The following is a 21772-nucleotide window of genomic DNA, read 5'->3' on the forward strand; positions in this document are numbered from 1 at the left end:
CTAATTTAAGCACAAGAATTTACACCAGGTTTCAGTTGGTGTAAATCCTCATGTCCAAAATTGGGTGCAGATCCCGGTCCCAAATGCTATTCTATAAATGACACCCAAATCTGAGCATTCACAGAAGTTTGAAAATTGAGAATTTGGGTGTCTCCCCAGTGGTTTAGTAGAGAATCCGATAAAGAAATCTATAGTGACCAATTATATAAATAGGAACCTCAAAGCTCCAGATAGGGAAAATATAATCGTATTGATAAAACCACTATCAGCTTAGGAGTCCATTATTATCATTGGTTCTTGTGAGAAGCAAAGGAGAAAACATAATCAAACGCAAAAAAACTCACTCTACGTGAGAAAAGCAAATGATTTAAAAATCTGAGCGTCATTTATAGAATAGTGTTTGACGCTAATTTTTCAGCGCCATAAACAGAATTCAGTCTTTACTGTAAGAGAAAGGAATGTTATATTTTGTCTTTTTTTTTTTTTTTACTTACATTTGCCAAGTGGAATAGATCTAGTCTCCAATTACTATTCAGGGGTGGTGGAAGGTGGTGGAAGTTGGAGAAATTCCATCCCAGAACACACACTGACCCATTAAGGGGATGAGCGCCTTAGAATTATGGTCTACTGAAATCCAGAGATCTAACTCCTTCACTGGGTCAGCTACAGGAATTATAACTCCAGGGGCGTAGCCAGACAACAGATTTTGGGTGGGCCTAGGCAAGACGTGGGTGGGCACCAAGTGTTCTCCCCCCCCCCCTCCCAACCACCACCAAAAAATATCTCAGCTGGTGGGAAAACACTTCTTTCCACCTTGGCAGTCTGCAGCAGGCATGTGCTGAAAAATGAGCATGCTCAGGTGCCAGTATTGTGGAGAATAGTGTTTTCGTTACCATCAGGGGGAAGTCTTCAGCTGGTAGAGCTTGAGATCCCCACCAGCTAGCGCTAAACGTGTGCTACTGTTGGGTGGGCCTGTGCCCTAAATGGGTGGGCCCTGGCCCTCCCAGGCCCACCTGTGGCTACGCCACTGTATAACTCTGCTTCAAAGTCCAGCTTCTCAGACTGACCTAGTTCCTAGCCAAATCCTAGTTCAATCAGCCACTTCAGTTGACCTGGATTGCCATATTGTCCTGTTGTGAACTTCTATGATAGCACGTGATGTATTTTGAACATTAATCTATAACGGTAAGTGTTCAGTTCCTAATCCATAAAAGAATCAGGGGTCCTTTTACTAAGGTGTGCTGAAAAATGGCCTGCGGTGTTATAGGCGTGTGTTTTGGGTGCACACAGATCCATTTTTCAGCGAGCCTGCAAAAAAATGCCTTTTTAAAATTTTTACCAAAAATGGACGTGCGGCAAAATAAAAATTGTTGCGCGTCCATTTTGGGTCTGAAACCTTACCGTTAGCCATTGACTTAGTGATAAGGTCTCATACGTTAACCAGACGGTAATGACCTACTTGTGCCAAATGCCAGAAAATCAAAATTATTTTTCAGACACACGTATCGGACGCACGCCAAAAATGAAATTACTGCAAGAGCCACATGGTAGCTGGGTGGTAACTCCAAATTGGCGAGTGTTTGGCGCACGCAGACACTTACACGGCTTAGTAAAAGGGCCCCTCAGTTTGTTGTGACTAAGCAACGAGATATATGGACTCCAGGGCATCTCGATACCTGATAAAAGTTTGGCCAGAAAGTGCTGATAGCGAGCTCAGCCTTAACCCATCCTTCCGTAATAACTCCTGACACATTCCAGATGGGATTCCCCTGTGGTCCACCGTTCACTTTCACAAAGACATTCAGTGAGCCAGGGTTGGACCGATCTCGGCTTGATAGGTAATAGTGGAAATCGATGCAGTGTGTGTCATTTTCTTTCAGTACCGGTAGGAGCAAGTGAGCCTTCTGTCCAGATGCCCGTCCTGAACTATTTACCATCATGAAGGACCCTGGAATTAAAGGGAAAAGAAAGAGGTATAATAAATAGCAATAGAAGAGAGAAACGGAACAGAAAAAATAAAGGCTATTGAAACACAAGACATGATATCTATATGTCTATCTATTGCCCCCATAATGCTACATTACATTATATTATTGTATTACTAGTAAAAGAGGCCCGTTTCAGAGCAAATGAAACGGGCACTAGCAAGGTTTTCGTCGCCAACACCCCCTCTCTCTCTCCCTGGCCAACCCCTTTGTTGTTCTGCCATTGCTCCGCCCCCAACGTCATGATGTCAGATGTGAGGGCGGGGCCCGGAGCGATTTCCCCCCCCCCGCCTCCCTGCCTCCCTCCCTGCCAACCCCTTCATTGTTCTGCCATTGCTCTGCCCTCGAGGGCGGGGCCCGGAGCGATTTTCCACCCCCCCACCTCCCTGCCTCCCTCCCTGCCAACCCCTTCGTTGTTCTGCCATTGCTCTGCCCTCGAGGGCGGGGCCCGGAGCGATTTCCCACCCCCCCACCTCCCTGCCTCCCTCCCTGGCCAACCCCTTCGTTGTTCTGCCATTGCTCCGCCCTCGAGGGCGGGGCCCGGAGCGATTTCCCACCCCCCGCCTCCCTGCCTCCCTCCCTGCCAACCCCTTCGTTGTTCTGCCATTGCCCCGCCCTCGAGGGCGGGGCCCGGAGCGATTTCCCACCCCCCGCCTCCCTGCCTCCCTCCCTGCCAACCCCTTCGTTGTTCTGCCATTGCTCCGCCCTCGAGGGCGGGGCCTGGAGCGATTTCCCACCCCCCCGCCTCCCTGCCTCCCTCCCTGCCAACCCCTTCATTGTTCTGCCATTGCTCCGCCCTTGAGGGCGGGGCCCGGAGCGATTTCCCACCCCCCGCCTCCCTGCCAACCCCTTCGTTGTTCTGCCATTGCTCCGCCCTTGAGGGCGGGGCGCGGAGCGATTTCCCACCCCCCGCCTCCCTGCCAACCCCTTCGTTGTTCTGCCATTGCTCCGCCTTCAAGGGCGGGGCCCGGAGCGATTTCCCACCCCCCCACCTCCCTGCCTCCCTCCCTGCCAACCCCTTCGTTGTTCTGCCATTGCTCTGCCCTCGAGGGCGGGGCCCGGAGCGATTTCCCACCCCCCCCCACCTCCCTGCCTCCCTCCCTGGCCAACCCCTTCGTTGTTCTGCCATTGCTCCGCCCTTGAGGGCGGGGCCCGGAGCGATTTCCCACCCCCGCCTCCCTGCCTCCCTCCCTGCCAACCCCTTCGTTGTTCTGCCATTGCTCCGCCCTTGAGGGCGGGGCACGGAGCGATTTCCCATTCCCCGCCTCCCTGCCTCCCTCCCTGCCAACCCCTTCGTTGTTCTGCCATTGCTCCACCCTCGAGGGCGGGGCCTGGAGCGATTTCCCACCCCCCCGCCTCCCTGCCTCCCTCCCTGCCAACCCCTTCGTTGTTCTGCCATTGCTCCGCCCTCGAGGGCGGGGCCTGGAGCGATTTCCCACCCCCCCGCCTCCCTGCCTCCCTCCCTGCCAACCCCTTCGTTGTTCTGCCATTGCTCCGCCCTCGAGGGCGGGGCCTGGAGCGATTTCCCACCCCCCCCCGCCTCCCTGCCTCCCTCCCTGCCAACCCCTTCGTTGTTCTGCCATTGCTCCGCCCTTGAGGGCGGGGCCCGGAGCGATTTCCCACCCCCCGCCTCCCTGCCAACCCCTTCGTTGTTCTGCCATTGCTCCGCCCTTGAGGGCGGGGCCCGGAGCAATTTCCCACCCCCCGCCTCCCTGCCAACCCCTTCGTTGTTCTGCCATTGCTCCGCCCTTGAGGGCGGGGCCCGGAGCAATTTCCCACCCCCCCCCACCTCCCTGCCTCCCTCCCTGGCCAACCCCTTCGTTGTTCTGCCATTGCTCTGCCCTCGAGGGCGGGGCCCGGAGCGATTTCCCACCCCCCCACCTCCCTTCCTCCCTCCCTGCCAACCCCTTCGTTGTTCTGCCATTGCTCTGCCCTCGAGGGCGGGGCCTGGAGCGATTTCCCACCCCCCCCACCTCCCTGCCTCCCTCCCTGGCCAACCCCTTCGTTGTTCTGCCATTGCTCCGCCCTTGAGGGCGGGGCGCGGAGCGATTTCCCACCCCCCGCCTCCCTGCCAACCCCTTCGTTGTTCTGCCATTGCTCCGCCTTCAAGGGCGGGGCCTGGAGCGATTTCCCACCCCCCCGCCTCCCTGCCTCCCTCCCTCCCTGCCAACCCCTTGGTTGTTCTGCCATTGCTCCTCCCTCGAGGGCGGGGCCCGGAGCGATTTTGGTGGCTTCACCACCACGAACCTTCGAACCTTTTTGAAGGAAGTCAGGGCTTGGCTTCACTGACGTCAGTGTCCTCAGAACGTTGAGGGTGAGTTTTATTATAGTAGATATCTATGTTATTTGAATGTTGTAATTTCTGCTTATTAGGTGTCTCATTGGTATTATGCTGTCATCGTATTATATCTTTGTTACCTGAATGTCCTTTCATGCTGTCTATTATGGTATTCTTTGTATAGTACGGACATTTATCATGTTTCTGTTATATGATTATCCTACAGTGCTCTTAAACTGGTAGATTTCTGATACTGTTTCATGTTAGTCTTATTATGACTTCCAAGTTCACCTCGTTGAGGGGTCCTTTTACTAAGGTACGCCAAAAAATGGCCTGCACTGGTGTAGACATGTGTAGTGGATGAACGCAGGTTCATTTTTCAGCGCGCCTGCAAAAAAGGCCTTTTTTATGGTCAAAAACGGAAGTGCGGCAAAATAAAATAACCATCTTAACTTCTGGAAATCACTAAACACCAACCTGTTCAAAAAGGCATAACCCACTGACCCAACTTAAGTGCCTGAACCCAGCAACACCACGAAAACAAAGCCCTTAATGAACGCTAAATAACTCCTTCTTCTCTATGATTCTCCTAATGTTGTAACATATAGAGGGGCATAATCGACCAGAAACGCCCATCTCCATGGGCGTTTATCTCCGAGAACGGGTCCGTGAAGGGGCGGGGCGGATCGTATTTTTTAAAAGAAAAAGACGCCCATGTTTTATTCGTCAAGGTGTGAGCTGGGCGTTTTTGCTTTTCAGCGATAATGGAAAATGAAATCGCCCAGCTCAAAAACGAATAAATCCAAGGCATTTGTTCGTGGGAGGGGCCAGGAGTCGTAGTGCACTGGTCCCCCTCACATGCCAGGACACCAACCGGGCACCCTAGGGGGCACTTTTACAAAAACAAAAAAAAAGGTCAAAGAGCTCCCAGGTGCATAGCACCCTTCCCTTGTGTGTTGAGCCCCCCAAATCCCCCTCAAAACCCACTGCCCACAAGTCTACACCATTACTATAGCCCTAAGGGGTGAAGGGGGGCACCTACATGTGGGTACAGTGGGTTTGGGGGGGTTGGACGACTAGTAGCATTAAGCAGCACAATTGTAACAGGTAGGGGGGGGATGGGCCTGGGTCCACCTGCCTGACGTCCACTGCACCCCCTAACAACTGCTCCAGGGACCTGCATACTGCTGCTTGGGAGGAGGGTATGACATTTGAGGGTGAAAGTAAAAAGTTGTGAAACATCATTTGTTGTGGTGGGAGGGGGTTAGTGACCACTGGGGGAGTCAGGGGAGGTCATCCCCGACTCCCTCTGGGGGTCATCTGGTCATTTAGGGCACTTTTGGGGGCCTTATTCGTCAAAAAACAGGGTCCAGGAAAAGTGTCCTAAATTCTAGCTCAAAACTGTTCCATTATCGGCGAAGGGCGCCCATCTCTGTTCGCCCGATAAATACGCCCCAGTTCCGCCTTCGACACGCCTTCGATACGCCCCCGTCAACTTTGTCCGCATCCGCGACGGAGTGCAGTTGAAAGCGTCCAAATTCGGCTTTCGATTATACCGCTTTATTCTTTTTTGTGAGATTAACGCCCATCTCCCGATTTAGGTCGGAACTTGGGCGTTTTTGTCTTTCGATTATAAGCTGGATAATCTCTTTCGATAATAACATCACTCTGTATTTGTTATCATCACCAGAGGTGGCTAACATCTCATGGTACTATGTAAGCCACATTGAGCCTGCAAATAGGTGGGAAAATGTGGGGTACAAATGTAAGAAATAAATAAAAATTGGTGCGCGTCCATTTTGGGCCTGAGACCTTGCTGCCACCCATTGACTTAGCTGTAAAGTCTCATGCTTTAACCGGGCATGGTCTACACGCACACAATGCCGATTACCACCGTATGCGCTTAGTGGATGCATGTAAAAAATGAAATTAGCGCCAAGGCCACATGGTAGCCAGGCGGTAATTCAAAATTGACATGCGTAAGACACGCGTACACACCTACACGGCTTAGTAAAAGGGCCCCTTATTGTATTTATGCTTATACTTGGTCATTTTGCTATTGTTATGTTGTTAACAAACTTGTAAGATTTATGCTGAACTGTACCTTGACTTGGGTGAATCTCTTCACAAAGGCGGTTAATAATTCCCAGTACATAAATAAGTAAATATACAGTGGAATATTCATAGAGTACTATTGCTGCTTATTTTCGAAGTGCTATTGACATTTTAAGTGTGAAAAAGCTGGCATTTATCAAGTTTATTTCTTACTTTTTACCCCGCTCTATGGCATTCAGGTTCATTTTCGAAAGAGAAGGACGACCATCTTTAGAAACAAATCTGTAGATGGGCGTCCTTCTCACAGAGTTGCCCAAATTGGCATAATCGAAAGCCGATTTGGGCGCCCCCAACTGCTTTCCGTCGCAGGGATTACCAAAGTTCAAGGGGGCGTGTCAGAGGCGTAGCGAAGGCGGGACTCGGGCGTGCCTAACACATGGGCATCCTCAACCCATAATGGAAAAAAAAAGGGCGTCCCTGACGAGCACTTGGACAACTTTACCTGGTCCTGTTTTTGTTATGACCAAGCCTCAAAAAGGTGCCCGAACTGACCAGATGACCACCGGATAGAATCGGGGATCACCTCACCTCCCCTTACTCTCCCAGTTGTCACTAACCCCCTCCCATGCTCAAAAAACATCTTTACAAATATTTTCTGCCAGCCTCAAAAGTCATACTCAGGTCCATCACAGCAGTATGCAGGTCCCTGGAGCAGTTTTAGTGGGTGCAGTGCACTTCAGGCAGGCGGACCCAGGCCCATCCCCCCCTACCTGTTACACTTGTGGTGGTAAATGTGAGCCCTCCAAAACCAACCACAAACCCACTGTACCCACATCTAGGTGCCTCCCTTCACCCCTAAGGGCTATGGTAGTGGTGTACAGTTGTGGGTGGGGGGATTTGGGGGGGTGGCGGGCTCAGCACACAAGGTAAGGGAGCTATGCACCTGGGAGCAATTTCTGAAGTCCACTGCAGTGCCCCCTAGGGTGCCCGGTTGCTGTCCTGGCATGTCCTGCACTACAAATGCTGGCTCCTCCCATGGCCAAAGGGCTTCCATTAGGACGTTTTTGACATGGGCGTCCTTGGTTTCCATTATTGCCGAAAATCAAAAACGACCAAGTCTAGGGATGACCATCTCTAAGCACGACCTAAATTTCAAGATTAGGGCATCCCTGACCGTATTATCGATTTTATAATACGGGTTTCCTCGCCCCTCCACCGGGATGTTTTGCGAGGACGTCCTCAGCAAAACGTGGGCGTCCCTTTCGATTATGCCCCTCATTGCCAACTAGGTGGTTTACATTCTAAAAAAAAAAAAAAGAAATAAAAAGTGCCTGAAAAAAATATCATAGTAAGCGTCAACGCACACCCAATGTGTGCCAAAATGGAGTTGCCGCACGGCTACCGCATGGCTCTTGTGGTAATTTCATTTTTGGTGCGCGTCCGATACGTGCGGATGAAAAATAATTTTTATTTTCTATCACGCATATTGGACATGCGCCAAGTGGCATTTGGCGCACGTAGGTCATTACCGCCCAGTTACCGTATGAGACTTTACCGCTAGGTCAATGGGTGGTGGTAAGGTTGTAATTTTTGATTTTGCTGCACGTCCATTTTCAGCAAAAATTTTAAAAAGGCCTTTTTTACAGGCGCGCTGAAAAATGGATTGGCGCACGCCCAAAACCTGCACTTACACTACTGCAAGCCATTTTTTCAGCGCACCTTAGTAAAAGGAACCCTAAGTGCACGAATTGTGTTGTTATAATCAGCATTAATCATTTTGAATATAAGAATGGGAAGAAAATAAACAGATTGGACTATTGATATTCACAGGAGGGTTGTTTTTTTTGCCAAGGATTGTAGTAAAGCCGTGTTATAACCAAATGCAATAGGTCTGGACGTATTGAAGCTTTCTCCTCCTTGTGTTTTCAATAAAAATGTTTTCACTTATGAATTTTTTCAGTGAGCTGCGTTACATGGTTAGGTGATTGGATTTTCTATAATATGAATATATAATTACCTATTATCTATCTATCAATCTGTGCTTTTGGGAACTTGCTCATTAGAAAATGGCTAAACAATGTTATTTAAAAATACAGATATAAATAATTGTTAGTGCAAGCTAATTTATTTTTAGTGGAAGGAAATCATACCCATAAAAATGTGGTGTATTGATACCAAGAACAGCATACGTGGGGAAGATTTCATATGAAAACGAGATTCCTCTTTTCTATTAAATTCATTTTTTAATACCCTGCCTAAGGTAATCTATCTAGAACAGTGATGGTGAACCTATGGCACACGTGCCAGAGAGGGAACTCAGAGCCCTCTCTGTTGGCATGTGTGACGTCGCCAGGGGCGTAGCCATGGGCGGGCCTGGATGGGTCCAGGCCCAGCCACTTTCCCTTCAGGCCCGCCTACCCAACATCCCCTTGCATGTCCTCCCCACCGGCGCTGATTACCCATCTTCTGACATCATTTCCGCAAGGGTGGGACTGACTGTGAGAGAACAAACCCACGAAGGGAAGGCTAGAGACGGGCAGGGCTTTCAAGGACGCGGCCGCTTCGACGAAGATAATAGAAAAGATTTACATGCAGGGCATGGATGGGAGCGGGAGGGGATGGCAGGAGAGAGGAGGGTTGCTGGACGGATGGATGGAGGGGAGGGGAGAGAAGGGAAGACAGGAAGGAAATGCACATGGATGGAGGGGAAGGGAGTTATCAGCATGCATGCAACAGCAAAGATCACATTACTTATTCAAAAGCATGCCACATGCTTTTAAAGTTCTGTTATTAAACACTTTGGTTATAACACTTTGCGATAAATAATTAGATTTTGGGTTGCTGCTTGGGCACTCGGTCTCTGAAAGGTTCGCCATCACTGATCTAGAATGTGGGGAATCTAGAAGAGAGCGAAACCTAAAACCCATCCAGTCAATCTGTACTAACCGTACCACAAGTGACCACAGCAAATTCTCTTAGACTGCCACTTGATGTTTCTAACTGCAACAAATGGGGTACAGTCTCCACGGAGTGGATGAACGCTAAATCCCACGAGGAGAAGATGCGAGAAAATAGAGTGGGAAGTGGACCAATGACTTCAGGACAAAGAGACTGAGATGATATTCACGGAGCAAACTTTATTGTAGACTCGACACAGTACTGTGTTTCGGCCACAGGCCTGCCTCGGGAGTCTTTAACAATGTGCAAATGCTGTTTAATAGGTTGTCCGTCTTGGATTGGCCGCTGTCAGAGACAGGATGCTGGGCTTGATGGACCCTTGGTCTTTTCCCAGTATGGCGGTGATTATGTGCTTACGTGATAATGCACAAAGGAGATTAACAAAAAAAAAAATCCAATGCTTTTTGGTCTCAAAATGGACCTTAAAGATCGTGAAGCTCAAAACTAGTGTAACGACAAGTTATCAAAGAAAGAGGTAACTTGTCGTTACACTAGTTTTGAGCTTCACGACCTTTAAAGTCCATTTTGAGACCAAAAAGCATTGGCTATTTCTTTGTTAATCTCCTTTGTGCATTATCCAAGACCTATTAAACAGTATTTGGACTCTGTTAAAGACTCCTGAGGCAGGCCTGTGGCCGAAACACAGTACTGTGTCGAGTCTACAATAAAGTTTGCTCCGTGAATATTATCTCAGTCTCTTTGTCCTAAAGTCATTGGTCCACTTCCCACTCAATTTTCTCGTATAACTGCAACAAACCTGAGGGCATAAAACTATCCTTATATTCCAATTTGTTTAAAAAAAATGTTTCCTGGTGTTGCAGAAGCATTTCTCAGTTTTAAAGAAGTCAAAAATTCCATTTTCATCAAAACTATGCCGCCCTTTTACTAAGGGGTGCCAAAAAAAATGACCTGAGCCGGTGTAGGTGCGTGTATTAGACGCGCACGGGTCCATTTTTCAATGCGCTCACAAACAAGGCCTTATTTTTGTGGCCGAAAATGGACGTGCGGCAAAATAAAAACAAGAGCATCCATTTTGGGCCTGAGACCTTACCACCGCTCACTGACTAAGTGGTAAAGGTCTCGCGCATTAACAGGACGGTAATCATCAGCGTGCGTACACTGCCGATTACCGCCCAGTTAGCGCCGCACGGTAGAAAATGGAAATATTTTCTGCTGCGCGTTTGGTACGTACATCAAAAATAGAATTTACCGCCTGTGGTAGCCAGGCGGTAGTTCTAAATTGACACGCGTTGGACACCCATAGGTGCCTACGTGCATTAGAAAATGGACCCCTATAAAAGGAATGAGTATATTAAGATACATAGAACCTCCCTCTCAACCCGGTTCCTTAATGGACCTCTAATGTATATGCGGGATGTAAAGAACAAATCACAATAAAACTCCAGACCGCCCAAAACACAGCAGGCCAGACTAATATATTATTATCATTTATTATTTCTTGCCCTTGTGTCCCACATTTTCCCACCTATTTGCAGGCTCAATGTGGCGTACAAAGACCTGTTATGGCATCGCCATTCCAGGTTAAATAATACAATTGGTGTTATAAAGAAGTCAGTGAAGGCAGAGGGTTTGGTCAAGTAATTGTAGGAAGTGTAAAAAGATGTTCTACTTTACCTATGCTGTACTGCCTCCCATCCCCCCCTCTGTCTTTTCTGTACCTGGCTGCTAGTCACTGTTGGTAGCCATAGACAGGAATGCAGACATCCCTGGCTTTCGTTACTATGGCAGCCCAGTATCTGGAATACACATCTTTTCTTCAGTTACAAGATGGTCAAGGTCAAATGTACCAATAGGGTGTTGGCAGGACAACTATGCTACCTTCCATTGGTGTAGGAGGGGGGAGAGGTGACGACATCACTTTTTCTATAAGAATACCTGCACACAAAGAAATCTTCAGAATTAGCCATATTTTGCAGGAGACTTTTCTCTGTCCTGATTCAGGGCATCCTTGCTAATTGGCTATTCTCCAGGAAATATATTTCCCTTCTTTATTTCTGCATTGCTTCTGGTAAGAACTATTTCTTTATAACAGAACTATCCTCTCCTTTCTTTATATTTTATCTCACTTCAGAACCACTGATATATTTCCTGCTATTTCTCTCTCTCTCTCTCTCTCTCTCTCTCTCTCTCTCTCTCTCTCTCTCTAAGGTTATCAATAGAAATCAAATAAAATAAAACATGGAAAAGAAAATAAGATGATACCTTTTTTATTGGACATAACTTAATACATTTCTTGATTAGCTTTCGAAGGTTGCCCTTCTTCCTCAGATCGGAAATAAGCAAATGTGCTAGCTGACAGTGTATATAAGTGAAAACATTCAAGCATTACTATGACAGTAAAATAGAAACCATTGGAGATTCTACATGGAATGTTGCTACCATTGGAGATTCTACATGGAATGTTGCTATTCCACTAGCAACATTCCTGCACAGGCTTCTGTTTCTGTGAGTCTGACGTCCTGCACGTACATGCAGGACGTCAGACTCACAGAAGCAGAAGCCTGTGCGGCCACATTGGTGATCTACAAGGGCCGACTTCTACATGGAATGTTGCTAGTGGAATAGCAACATTCCATGTAGAATCTATAGAAATCAAACAAAATAAAACATGGAAAAGAAAATAAGATGATACCTTTTTTATTGGACATAACTTAATACATTTCTTGATTAGCTTTCGAAGGTTGCCCTTCTTCCTCAGATCGGAAATAAGCAAATGTGCTAGCTGACAGTGTATATAAGTGAAAACATTCAAGCATTACTATGACAGTAAAATAGATACAATTGGAGATTCTACATGGAATGTTGCTACTATTGGAGATTCTACATGGAATGTTGCTATTCCACTAGCAACATTCCATCTACAAGGCTGCGCAGGCTTCTGTTTCTGTGAGTCTGACGTCCTGCACGTACGTGCAGGACGTCAGACTCACAGAAGCAGAAGCCTGCGCGGCCACATTACTGATCTACAAGGGACGACTTCTACATGGAATGTTGCTAGTGGAATAGCAACATTCCATGTAGAATCTATAGAAATCAAACAAAATAAAACATGGAAAAGAAAATAAGATGATACCTTTTTTATTGGACATAACTTAATACATTTCTTGATTAGCTTTCGAAGGTTGCCCTTCTTCCTCAGATCGGAAATAAGCAAATGTGCTAGCTGACAGTGTATATAAGTGAAAACATTCAAGCATTACTATGACAGTCTGACAGGGTGGGAGGATGGGGGTGGGTAGGAGGTATGCATGGGGACATCAAAGCATATCATTGATATTCTAACAGGATAGGTGTGGATAGGTGAGGGGAGGGTGATCAACAGAGACATACAGCTATGCACCTATCCACACCCATCCTGTTAGAATATCAATGATATGCTTTGATGTCCCCATGCATACCTCCGACCCACCCCCATCCTCCCACCCTGTCAGACTGTCATAGTAATGCTTGAATGTTTTCACTTATATACACTGTCAGCTAGCACATTTGCTTATTTCCGATCTGACGAAGAAGGGCAACCTTCGAAAGCTAATCAAGAAATGTATTAAGTTATGTCCAATAAAAAAGGTATCATCTTATTTTCTTTTCCATGTTTTATTTTGTTTGATTTCTATAGATTCTACATGGAATGTTGCTATTCCACTAGCAACATTCCATGTAGAAGTCGGCCCTTGTAGATCACCAATGTGGCCGCGCAGGCTTCTGCTTCTGTGAGTCTGACGTCCTGCGCCTGCGCAGCCTTCTACATGGAATGTTGCTAGTGGAATAGCACCATTCCATGTAGAATCTCCAATAGTAGCAACATTCCATGTAGAATCTCCAATGGTATCTATTTTACTGTCATAGTAATGCTTGAATGTTTTCACTTATATACACTGTCAGCTAGCACATTTGCTTATTTCCGATCTGAGGAAGAAGGGCAACCTTCGAAAGCTAATCAAGAAATGTATTAAGTTATGTCCAATAAAAAAGGTATCATCTTATTTTCTTTCCCATGTTTTATTTTGTTTGATTTCTATTGATAACCTTAAGAGTGGACTAACACGGCTACCACACACTCTCTCTCTAAGAAAGCCTGGTCTCAGGAAACACCTGTGATCTCTCTGTTTCTCTCTCTCTCTCCATACTTCCAGATAACATGTGCTGATCTCTCTCTCTCTCTCATTTTCTTTGTTCTCTTTACAACTGTTCCTTATCAAATTAGTCTGATTGCTTATTATTATTACCTAAGCTATTGATATTAGATTCTGTGATATTATTTTTCCAACTGAGATTCTGTACATGTGATATGTTCCCAAGACTCTCAAACTGATATCTGAAGCTGTGCTGGTAAGAATAAAAACCACTTCTAACTCTCTGATTCCTTTAAAATTATTCTATGATATTTTTCATTATTTTGGTACAAAGTGAATAGCATACAGTACAGAAGATACATTCTGAGTAAGTTGGGTAGGTATTGTGTTGTAGTTAGTTAAGAGTTCTCGTGGTAAGCTTTATTAAAGAGGTAAGTCTTCAGGGATTTGCGGAAGTTAGTTAATTCGTTGATCGATCTCAGGTGAGTTGGAAGCGAATTCCATATCTGCGTACTCATATAAGAGAAGCTGGTCGCATGTAATGGTTTGTATTTTAGCCCTTTACAGCTGGGGAAGTTTAGGTTTAGAAAGGTGCGGGAAGATCTCTTAGCATTTCTGGGTGGTAGATCTACGAGGTCCATCATGTATGTCGATTCGAAAGCGCTAAACCCCTTCAAGAAAAGCTGCACTGGCTCCCAATCAAGAAATGAATCATCTTCAAAATCTGCACATTGGTCCACAAAATCATCTACGGCGTAGTCCCAGGAAGCATGACACACCTCATAGATCTACCAACTAGAAACAAACTCGGATCAGCACGATCATACCTACCCAAACTGCAAAAAGCTAAAATACAAAACAACTTATGCATCTAACTTCTCCTACATAAGCGCACAACTATGGAATGGACTCCCGTATGCAGTGAAAACAATACATAACCACCAAAACTTCAGGAAATTATTAAAAAGTGGAGGAGTGGCCTAGTGGTTAGGGTGGTGGACTTTGATCCTGGGGAACTGTGGAACTGAGTTTGATTCCCACTTCAGGCACAGGCAGCTCCTTGTGACTCGTGGCAAGTCACTTAACCCTCCATTGCCCCATGTAAGCCGCATTCAGCCTGCCATGAGTGGGAAAGCGCAGGGTACAAATGTAACAAAAATAAAATAGATACTATTGGAGATTCTACATGGAATGTTGCTACTATTGGAGATTCTACATGGAATGTTGCTATTCCACTAGCAACATTCCATGTAGAAGGCTGCGCAGGCTTCTGTTTCTGTGAGTCTGACGTCCTGCACGTAGGTGCAGGACTTCAGACTCACAGAAACAGAAGCCTTCGCGGCCACATTGGTGATCTGCAAGGGCCGACTTCTACATGGAATGTTGCTAGTGGAATAGCAACATTCCATGTAGAATCTCAAATAGTAGCAACAGTGGAGGAGTGGTCTAGTGGTTAGGGTGGTGGACTTTGGTTCTGAGGAACTGGGTTTGATTCCCACTTCAGGCACAAGCAGCTCCTTGTGACTCTGGCCAAGTCACTTAACCCTCCATTGCCCCATGTAAGCTGCATTGAGCCTGCCATGAGTGGGAAAGCACAGGATACAAATGTAACAAAAATAAAATAGATACTATTGGAGATTCTACATGGAATGTTGCTATTCCACTAGCAACATTCCATGTAGAAGGCTGCGCAGGCTTCTGTTTCTGTGAGTCTGACGTCCTGTCAGACAAGCAAAAGCCTGCGCGGCCACATTGGTGATATGCAAAGGGCCAACTTCTACATGGAATTTGCTAGTGGAATAGCAACATTCCATGTAGAATCTCCAATAGTAGCAACAGTGGAGGAGTGGCCTAGTGGTTAGGGTGGTGGACTTTGATCCTGGGGAACTGAGGAACTGAGTTGGATTCCCACTTCAGGCACAGGCAGCTCCTTGTGACTCGGGGCAAGTCACTTAACCCTCCATTGCCCCATGTAAGCCGCATTGAGCCTGCCATGAGTGGGAAAGCACGGGGTACAAATGTAACAAAAATAAAATAAAAATAAACCCACCTCTTCAAAAAAGCATATCCCACCGATCCAACATAAACCCCCACACCCAGCAACACAACATAATCAATTATCGTACTGGACAATTTACTATCCTCCTTCCCCTTGACCCCTAACCTCTGATTCACTTCTACCTCTTTTGACCACAACACAATCTTGTATTTATTATCAACTGAAACAGCAAACGCCATTACGGTACTTTGTAAGCCATATTGAGCCTGCAAATAGGTGGGGAAATGTAGGATATAAATGTAATAAATAAATAAATAAGTATGTATATAATAACCAAACCAATTCCTTTCCACAAGGTTGATGCACTCTAATTAGGAGTGCTTTTCAGCATATGCAAATCCCTCCTTGCTTTAAAGACTTTGCTACGCATTGTCCAGCGACCTGATATTTTTTTCTTCACTGGTGGCTCTTGGAAATGGTGTTCTAAAATGCAAAATTGTTGAAATGTGATTTACAGCTGTGGATGTATCCACGAGAACAGCTTGTCCCAGGATTTACATAAAATATTCTGTAACAGTTATAGGTATGGTTACATGTGGTAATACGTAAAGGAGGGGACTTATCTGGCACAAAAAGGCAATCAAAATCTACAACGATTCCACTTTCTCCAAGGTTGATACAGCTACTGAAACTAGATGAAAGGTTTATGGTGCCCTTTTACTAAGCTGCGTAGGCGCCTACACGTACTCAACGTGCCTCAATTTTGAGTTACCGCCCGGCTGCCGTGTGGCCCTTGTGGTAATTTCATTTTTGATGCATGTCCGCTAAGCGTGCCGGAAAATATTTTTATTTTCTGGCGCATGGGCGGTAATTGGCATTCTACGCATGTTGATCAATACCACCCGGTTATCACGTGAGACCTTACCGGTAGGTCAATAGCTGGCGGTAAGGTCTCAGACCCCAAATGGATGCGCGGCAATTTTCATTTTGCCAAACATCCATTTTTGGCAAACATTTTAAAAAGCCATTTTTTACAGCTGCGCTGAAAAATGATTCTGCGCGCACCGAAAACACGTTGTCTACACTACCTCAGGCCATTTTTCAGCCCATCTTTGTATAAGGACCCCCTAAATCTGTGCTATAACATCCCATATTTCCAATTCTAAGAGTTAGGAAAATGGGATTATTAATATTACTTATTGCATTTGTACCCCACATTATCCCACCTTTTTGCAAGCTCAATGTGGCTTACAGAGTGTTGTTATGATGTAGTCATTACATGATCTTAGATACAGTCGATAATAAGCTAAGGTAGGTAGTTTAGATGCAGGTGCTAGGTAGGTGTTGTGAGAGGTGTTTTAGATGCATCTGGGTAGTTTGGGGAATAGTTAGTGAGGATGTCCTTAGTAGGCTTTGTTGAAGAGATGTGTCTTCAAAGATTTGCGAAAGCTGGTTAGGTTGTCCATTTTTTTCAGGGCCATGGGTAATGCGTTCCAGATCTGTGTGCTTTTGTACTCAAAAGTAGTAGCGTATGACTGTTTGTATTTAATTCCTTTGCAGCTGGGGAAGTTCAGATTGAGGAATTTGCGGGCCGATCTTTTGGTGTTTCTAGGTGGTAGGTCCACTAGGTTTAACATATAAAGAGGGGCGTCTGCGTGGATGATTTTGTGGACGGTTGTGCAGATCTTGAACTCAATTCGTTCCTTGAGTGGTAGCCAGTGTAGTTTCTCTCTTAGCGGTTTTGCTCTTTCGAATTTAGTTTTGCCAAAGATGAGTCTGGCTGCGGTGTTTTGGGCTGTTTGGAGTTTTTTAATGGTCTGTTCTTTACATCAACACGGAACACTAAGCATCCTTGAGGAGAAGAGAATGAGCCTCCTCCTAAACTGCTGATCCTTGCAGTAAAATACGATTTTGCTGATTTGCACAAATGAGCTTTCCTCAAGAATCCATCCTACAGCAAATAATTAACCTGGGGTTCAACTATAGTTCAGTCAGAGCAAGAGAGCAAAAATTAAATTTATTCCCTCAACACTGGTGCAACACTAACATTTTTGCTTTAGTAGAGGTATTTTTGTTCCAAATTAAAGCGTGACCAGAATCTGAGTTATCAGTCTAATTTCAAACCAAAGCAGTGAACTCTCAGGTCTTCTCTGCAACAGACAGCCCAGATGATTACCGTCATCATTGCACAGTTGCTTAGACTAAGAGAAGACCACGTATTCAGCAAATCCGCCTCACCTCAACATGAAAATGTCATTAATATATATTTTTTGCAAGTCTGACCTCTACATGAAATGGATAGCAATTTAGGAAACTATCATAAGTACATAAGTATTGCCATTCTGGGAAAGACCAAAGGTCCATCGAGCCCAGCATCCTGTTTCCAACATTTTATACTACTTATCCCAGAAACAGTGGATTTTTCCCAAAGTCCATCTAATAACGGTCTATGGATTTTTCCTTTAGGAAGCCATCCAAACCTTTTTAAAACTCCGTTAAGCTAACCGCCTTTACCACATTCTCTGGCAACGAATTCCAGAGTTTAATTACACGTTGAGTGAAGAAAAAGTTTATCCGATTCGTTTTAAATTTCCTACATTGTAGCTTCATCGCATGCCCCCTAGTCCTAGTATTTTTGGAAAGCGTGAACAGACGCTTCACATCTAACCGTTCAACTCCACTCATTATTTTATAGACCTCTATCATATTTCCCCTCAGCCGCCTTTTCTCCAAGCTGAAGAGCCCTAGCCGCTTTAGCCTGTCCTCATAGGGAAGTTGTCCCATTCCCTTTATCTTCAAACCTAGCAACCTAGAGGTTTGCGACATTGGGTGCCGTGGTCACTGTTCCTTCGATCTGTTGAAAGAATGGGTTTGTGACTACAGTCATGGTAAATTCCATTAGAAAAACAGAGTGAGAACTCTCAAATTAATAGTTATATTGTTTAGATTGTCTTTCAATGATGGACAAGGCCTCGTTTTCAGGAACATAATGTAGAGAGACTCCATATCAAAAGTAACATTCCAGTGGAGAACTGCTCAACCTGTATATAATATGTAAACCGCTTTGAATGTAGTTGGAAAAACCACAGAAAGGCGGTATATAAGTCCCAATCCCTTTCCCCCCTTCTTTAACAAGGATGCACCAAGTACAAGGTCTAAATATGGACATCCAGTATTTTAGACATGGATGTCCCCTTCCCCTTCTGCAACTGGAGTTGGACATTTATTTTTTGGCCCCTCCTTAGCCCTGCCCAAAACTCTCCGGAGACCACACCCTCTTGCCATATAGACATACTGCAGTTTTAGAAGTCCATGTCCTGGCTCTATAAAATTAGGATTTAGATGCCTATGCAACAGTAACATAGCCAGGAGTTTTGTTTACAGGGGATGCATCTCCCCCCACCCCGCCTCCCACATTGCCCCCCCCCCCCAGTACCTTAATATCCTCTCTATTGCAGTCTTCATCCGAGCAGTGGCAGCAGCACTTTGGCCTGCACCAGGACTTCCTCCCTGAACCGTCCCGCCCTTCACAAAACAGGAAGCTGCATCAAAAGGGGCAGGACGGTTCAGGGAGGAAGTACCAGTGCAGGCCACAAGCAGCCTACCAGTGCTGTTACCACTGCCCGGGTAAAGACTGCAGCAGAGTGGATTTTAAGATGCGGGTTGGGAGGGCCAGGTCTAACAGGGGGTGCAACACATGCACCTGGTATAAATCAGGGGCATAGCCAGATTTTGGTGGGAGGGGGGTCCAGAGCCTGAGGTGAGGGGGGCACATTTTAGCCCCCCCCCGGCACTGCCGACCCCCCCGCCAATGTTGAACCCCCCGCCACCAACTTAGGCCCCCCTGCCATTGCCGAACCCCCCCCCCCCCCCCGCTACCAACTTTGACCCCCCCCTGCTGACGACCCTCTCAACCCCCCCTCCCGCTGCCAACCCGCCGTTGCCTACCTTTGCTGGCGGGGGACCCCAACCCCCACCAGCCGAGCTGAGGTCCTCTTCTTCCCAATCCCGCGCAAGGCTTCGTTCTAGTCTGACGTCCTGCACGTTGTACGTGCAGGACGTCAGACTCACAGAAACAGAATGTGCAGGACGTCAGACTAGAATGAAGCCTTGCGCGGGATTGGGAAGAAGAGGACCTCGGCTCGGCTGGCGGGGTTGGGGTCCCCCACCAGCAAAGGTAGGCGACAGCAGGTTGGCGGCGGGAGGGGGGTCGAGAGGGTCGTCAGCAAGGGGGTCCAGGGGCAGGGCTATGGGGCCCAGGCCCCCTTGGCCCCATACTGGCTACGCCACTGGTATAAATATGCCACAGCCATGCAATATGAGCATCTAAATGCCGGCTTTCAGATGTCCAAAACAGAAATAGAGCTTCTAAAATAACCACCATAGCAGTAAGTTGATTTACATGCATTTGCATGTTTTGCATCTCATTACTATGTACCCCAGGGAGACTTAATCTGTATTAGTGTCATTTAAGTCACGTTAAGGGGCAAATAATGTTGGTTATTGCAGTGGCGTACCAAGTGGGGGCGGTCTGCCCCGGGTGCATGCCGCTGGGGGGTGCCGCGGCGCGCGCCTGCTCCGAGTTCGCTAAACTTCGTCGCTCGTTCGCTGCAGCTCCCTCTGCCCCGGAACAGGTTACTTCCTGTTCCGGGGCAGAGGGAGCTGCAGCGAAGCAAAGTTTAGCAAACTCGGAGCAGGAGCGCGTCGCGGCACCCCCCCCCCCCCCCAGTGGCGTGCACCCGGGGGGTTGTCATTTCACCGGAGGGGGGGGGCCAAGGTGTCATTTAGCGGGGGGGGGGGGGGGGGGCGCTGCACCCGGGGGTGGGCATCGGCGCTCCGCCCCGGGTGCCATCCAGGCCAGGAACGCCACTGAGTTATTGCCCCTTAATGTATTTTGATAACTTCCTTCCTAAGTGGTGAAGGTTTTCTTTTTTTTAGCTCATTTTGTGTCTACAAACAAATGTTTTCTGTTTCTACCAGTGCACAGCAGAAATCTTGTTTAAATCTTAACCTCCTTCCTTTAGTGCCACTTCACTCTGTTTATACTGCAAGGAACAGAGCTGAATCGCATGCTGGAAATGTTAATCCCTTCAGTGTTCATAGCAGCCCAGAATAACCAAAGTGAATGAAAAGGGCTATTGAAAATGCCCCATTGAAAGGAAGTCACGGGCAGGAAAAATTCACCTGACATCCAGGCACTGCCAAAGGAATCCTGCTGTTACAGGTATTGATTCGGTAACAGGGGCACTTGCTCATTAAAGCAGCCTGAATAGGAGCTGGTCTTAATTTAGAGTTCTTTGATCTACAGGTTTTCTTAATTAATAATTCCCTGTCGGTGGGCAGTTACTAAAGATCAGAAATGAACCCTGCTGGGACCAGATCAGCTGGAAACGGAAGAGTAATGCTAACAAATCCATTACAGGAAGAGAAAGATTTAATAACAGGAAATGTAAACCACATTCCCTGTGCATATTTAACGTACCACTCAGGGGCATAGCCAGACCTCGACGGGAGGGGGAGGGGCCAGAGCCCAAAGTGTGTGTGGGGGGGGGGGCACATTTTGGCCCACCTCTCTGCCGCTGCCCTCCCGCCGCCACTTCCGTCCCCCCTGCGGCCGCTACCGCCTCTCCGCCGCCGCCCTCCCGCCGCCACTTCTGCCCCCTGCTGCTGCTCCCCCCCCAGTGCCGTAGCGAGGGCGGCTGACACACAGAGCGGGTCGCCGCTGTGCACACCCCCCCGGGTGCAGCACGGTGCACCCCCCCGGCGCACATTCTTACTGCCATACGAAAGCGGGGGTGGGCGGGAACGCCGATCCGCCCCGAGTGCACGTCGCTGGGAGCTGCGTCAGCTCCGCTGGTTCCCTGATCTCTCTGCCCCGGAACAGGAAGTAACCTGTTCCAGGGCAGAGGGAGCAGGGAACCAGTGGAGCCGACACCCCCCCCCCCCCAGCGGCGTGCACCTGGGGCGGACCGCCCCACCGTCCCCCCTTCCTACGCCACTGCTCCCCCCCCCCACTGCCACTGCAAAGGTACCTTGGCTGGCGGGGGTCCCCAACCCCTGCCAGCTAAAGCGTTTGTCCCGTGTTGTTCTCGCATTGCCTGGCGCCCTATTCTGTTTTCCGTCGCTGTGCATGCTCTTTTAATGAAACTGAGAATGCGCGAGCATTCTCAGTTACATTAAAACGAGCGTGCACAGCGACTGAAAAAATGCTTTAGCTGGCAGAGGTTGGGGACACCCACCAGCTAAACCGGGGGGCCCAGAGCCAATTTGGGGGGGCCCAGGCCCCCATGGCCCCCTGTGCTACACCACTGGTACCACTGATAATAGCAATATCAAACCAGGGCTTGCTTTCAGGCTGCTCCTAAATGTTACAATGTCTTTTAGTACTAGTGTGTCTGCAGCA

The 21772-nt window shown here is 47.4% G+C and overlaps 1 protein-coding gene across 1 annotated transcript in view; it reads right to left on the bottom strand.

The window, feature by feature from the left end:
* The window catches only part of PTPRT (protein tyrosine phosphatase receptor type T), a 708336-nt gene that overhangs the window by 609224 nt on the left and 77340 nt on the right, over window positions 1-21772 (bottom strand). Inside the window, exon 2 of the mRNA XM_030212174.1 lies at window positions 1677-1948. Coding sequence (XP_030068034.1) covers window positions 1677-1948 — 272 coding nt within the window. The remainder of the gene's footprint in view (window positions 1-1676; window positions 1949-21772) is intronic.

Source organism: Microcaecilia unicolor, chromosome 8, assembly GCF_901765095.1.
Source record: "Microcaecilia unicolor chromosome 8, aMicUni1.1, whole genome shotgun sequence".
Classification (NCBI taxonomy): domain Eukaryota; kingdom Metazoa; phylum Chordata; class Amphibia; order Gymnophiona; family Siphonopidae; genus Microcaecilia; species Microcaecilia unicolor.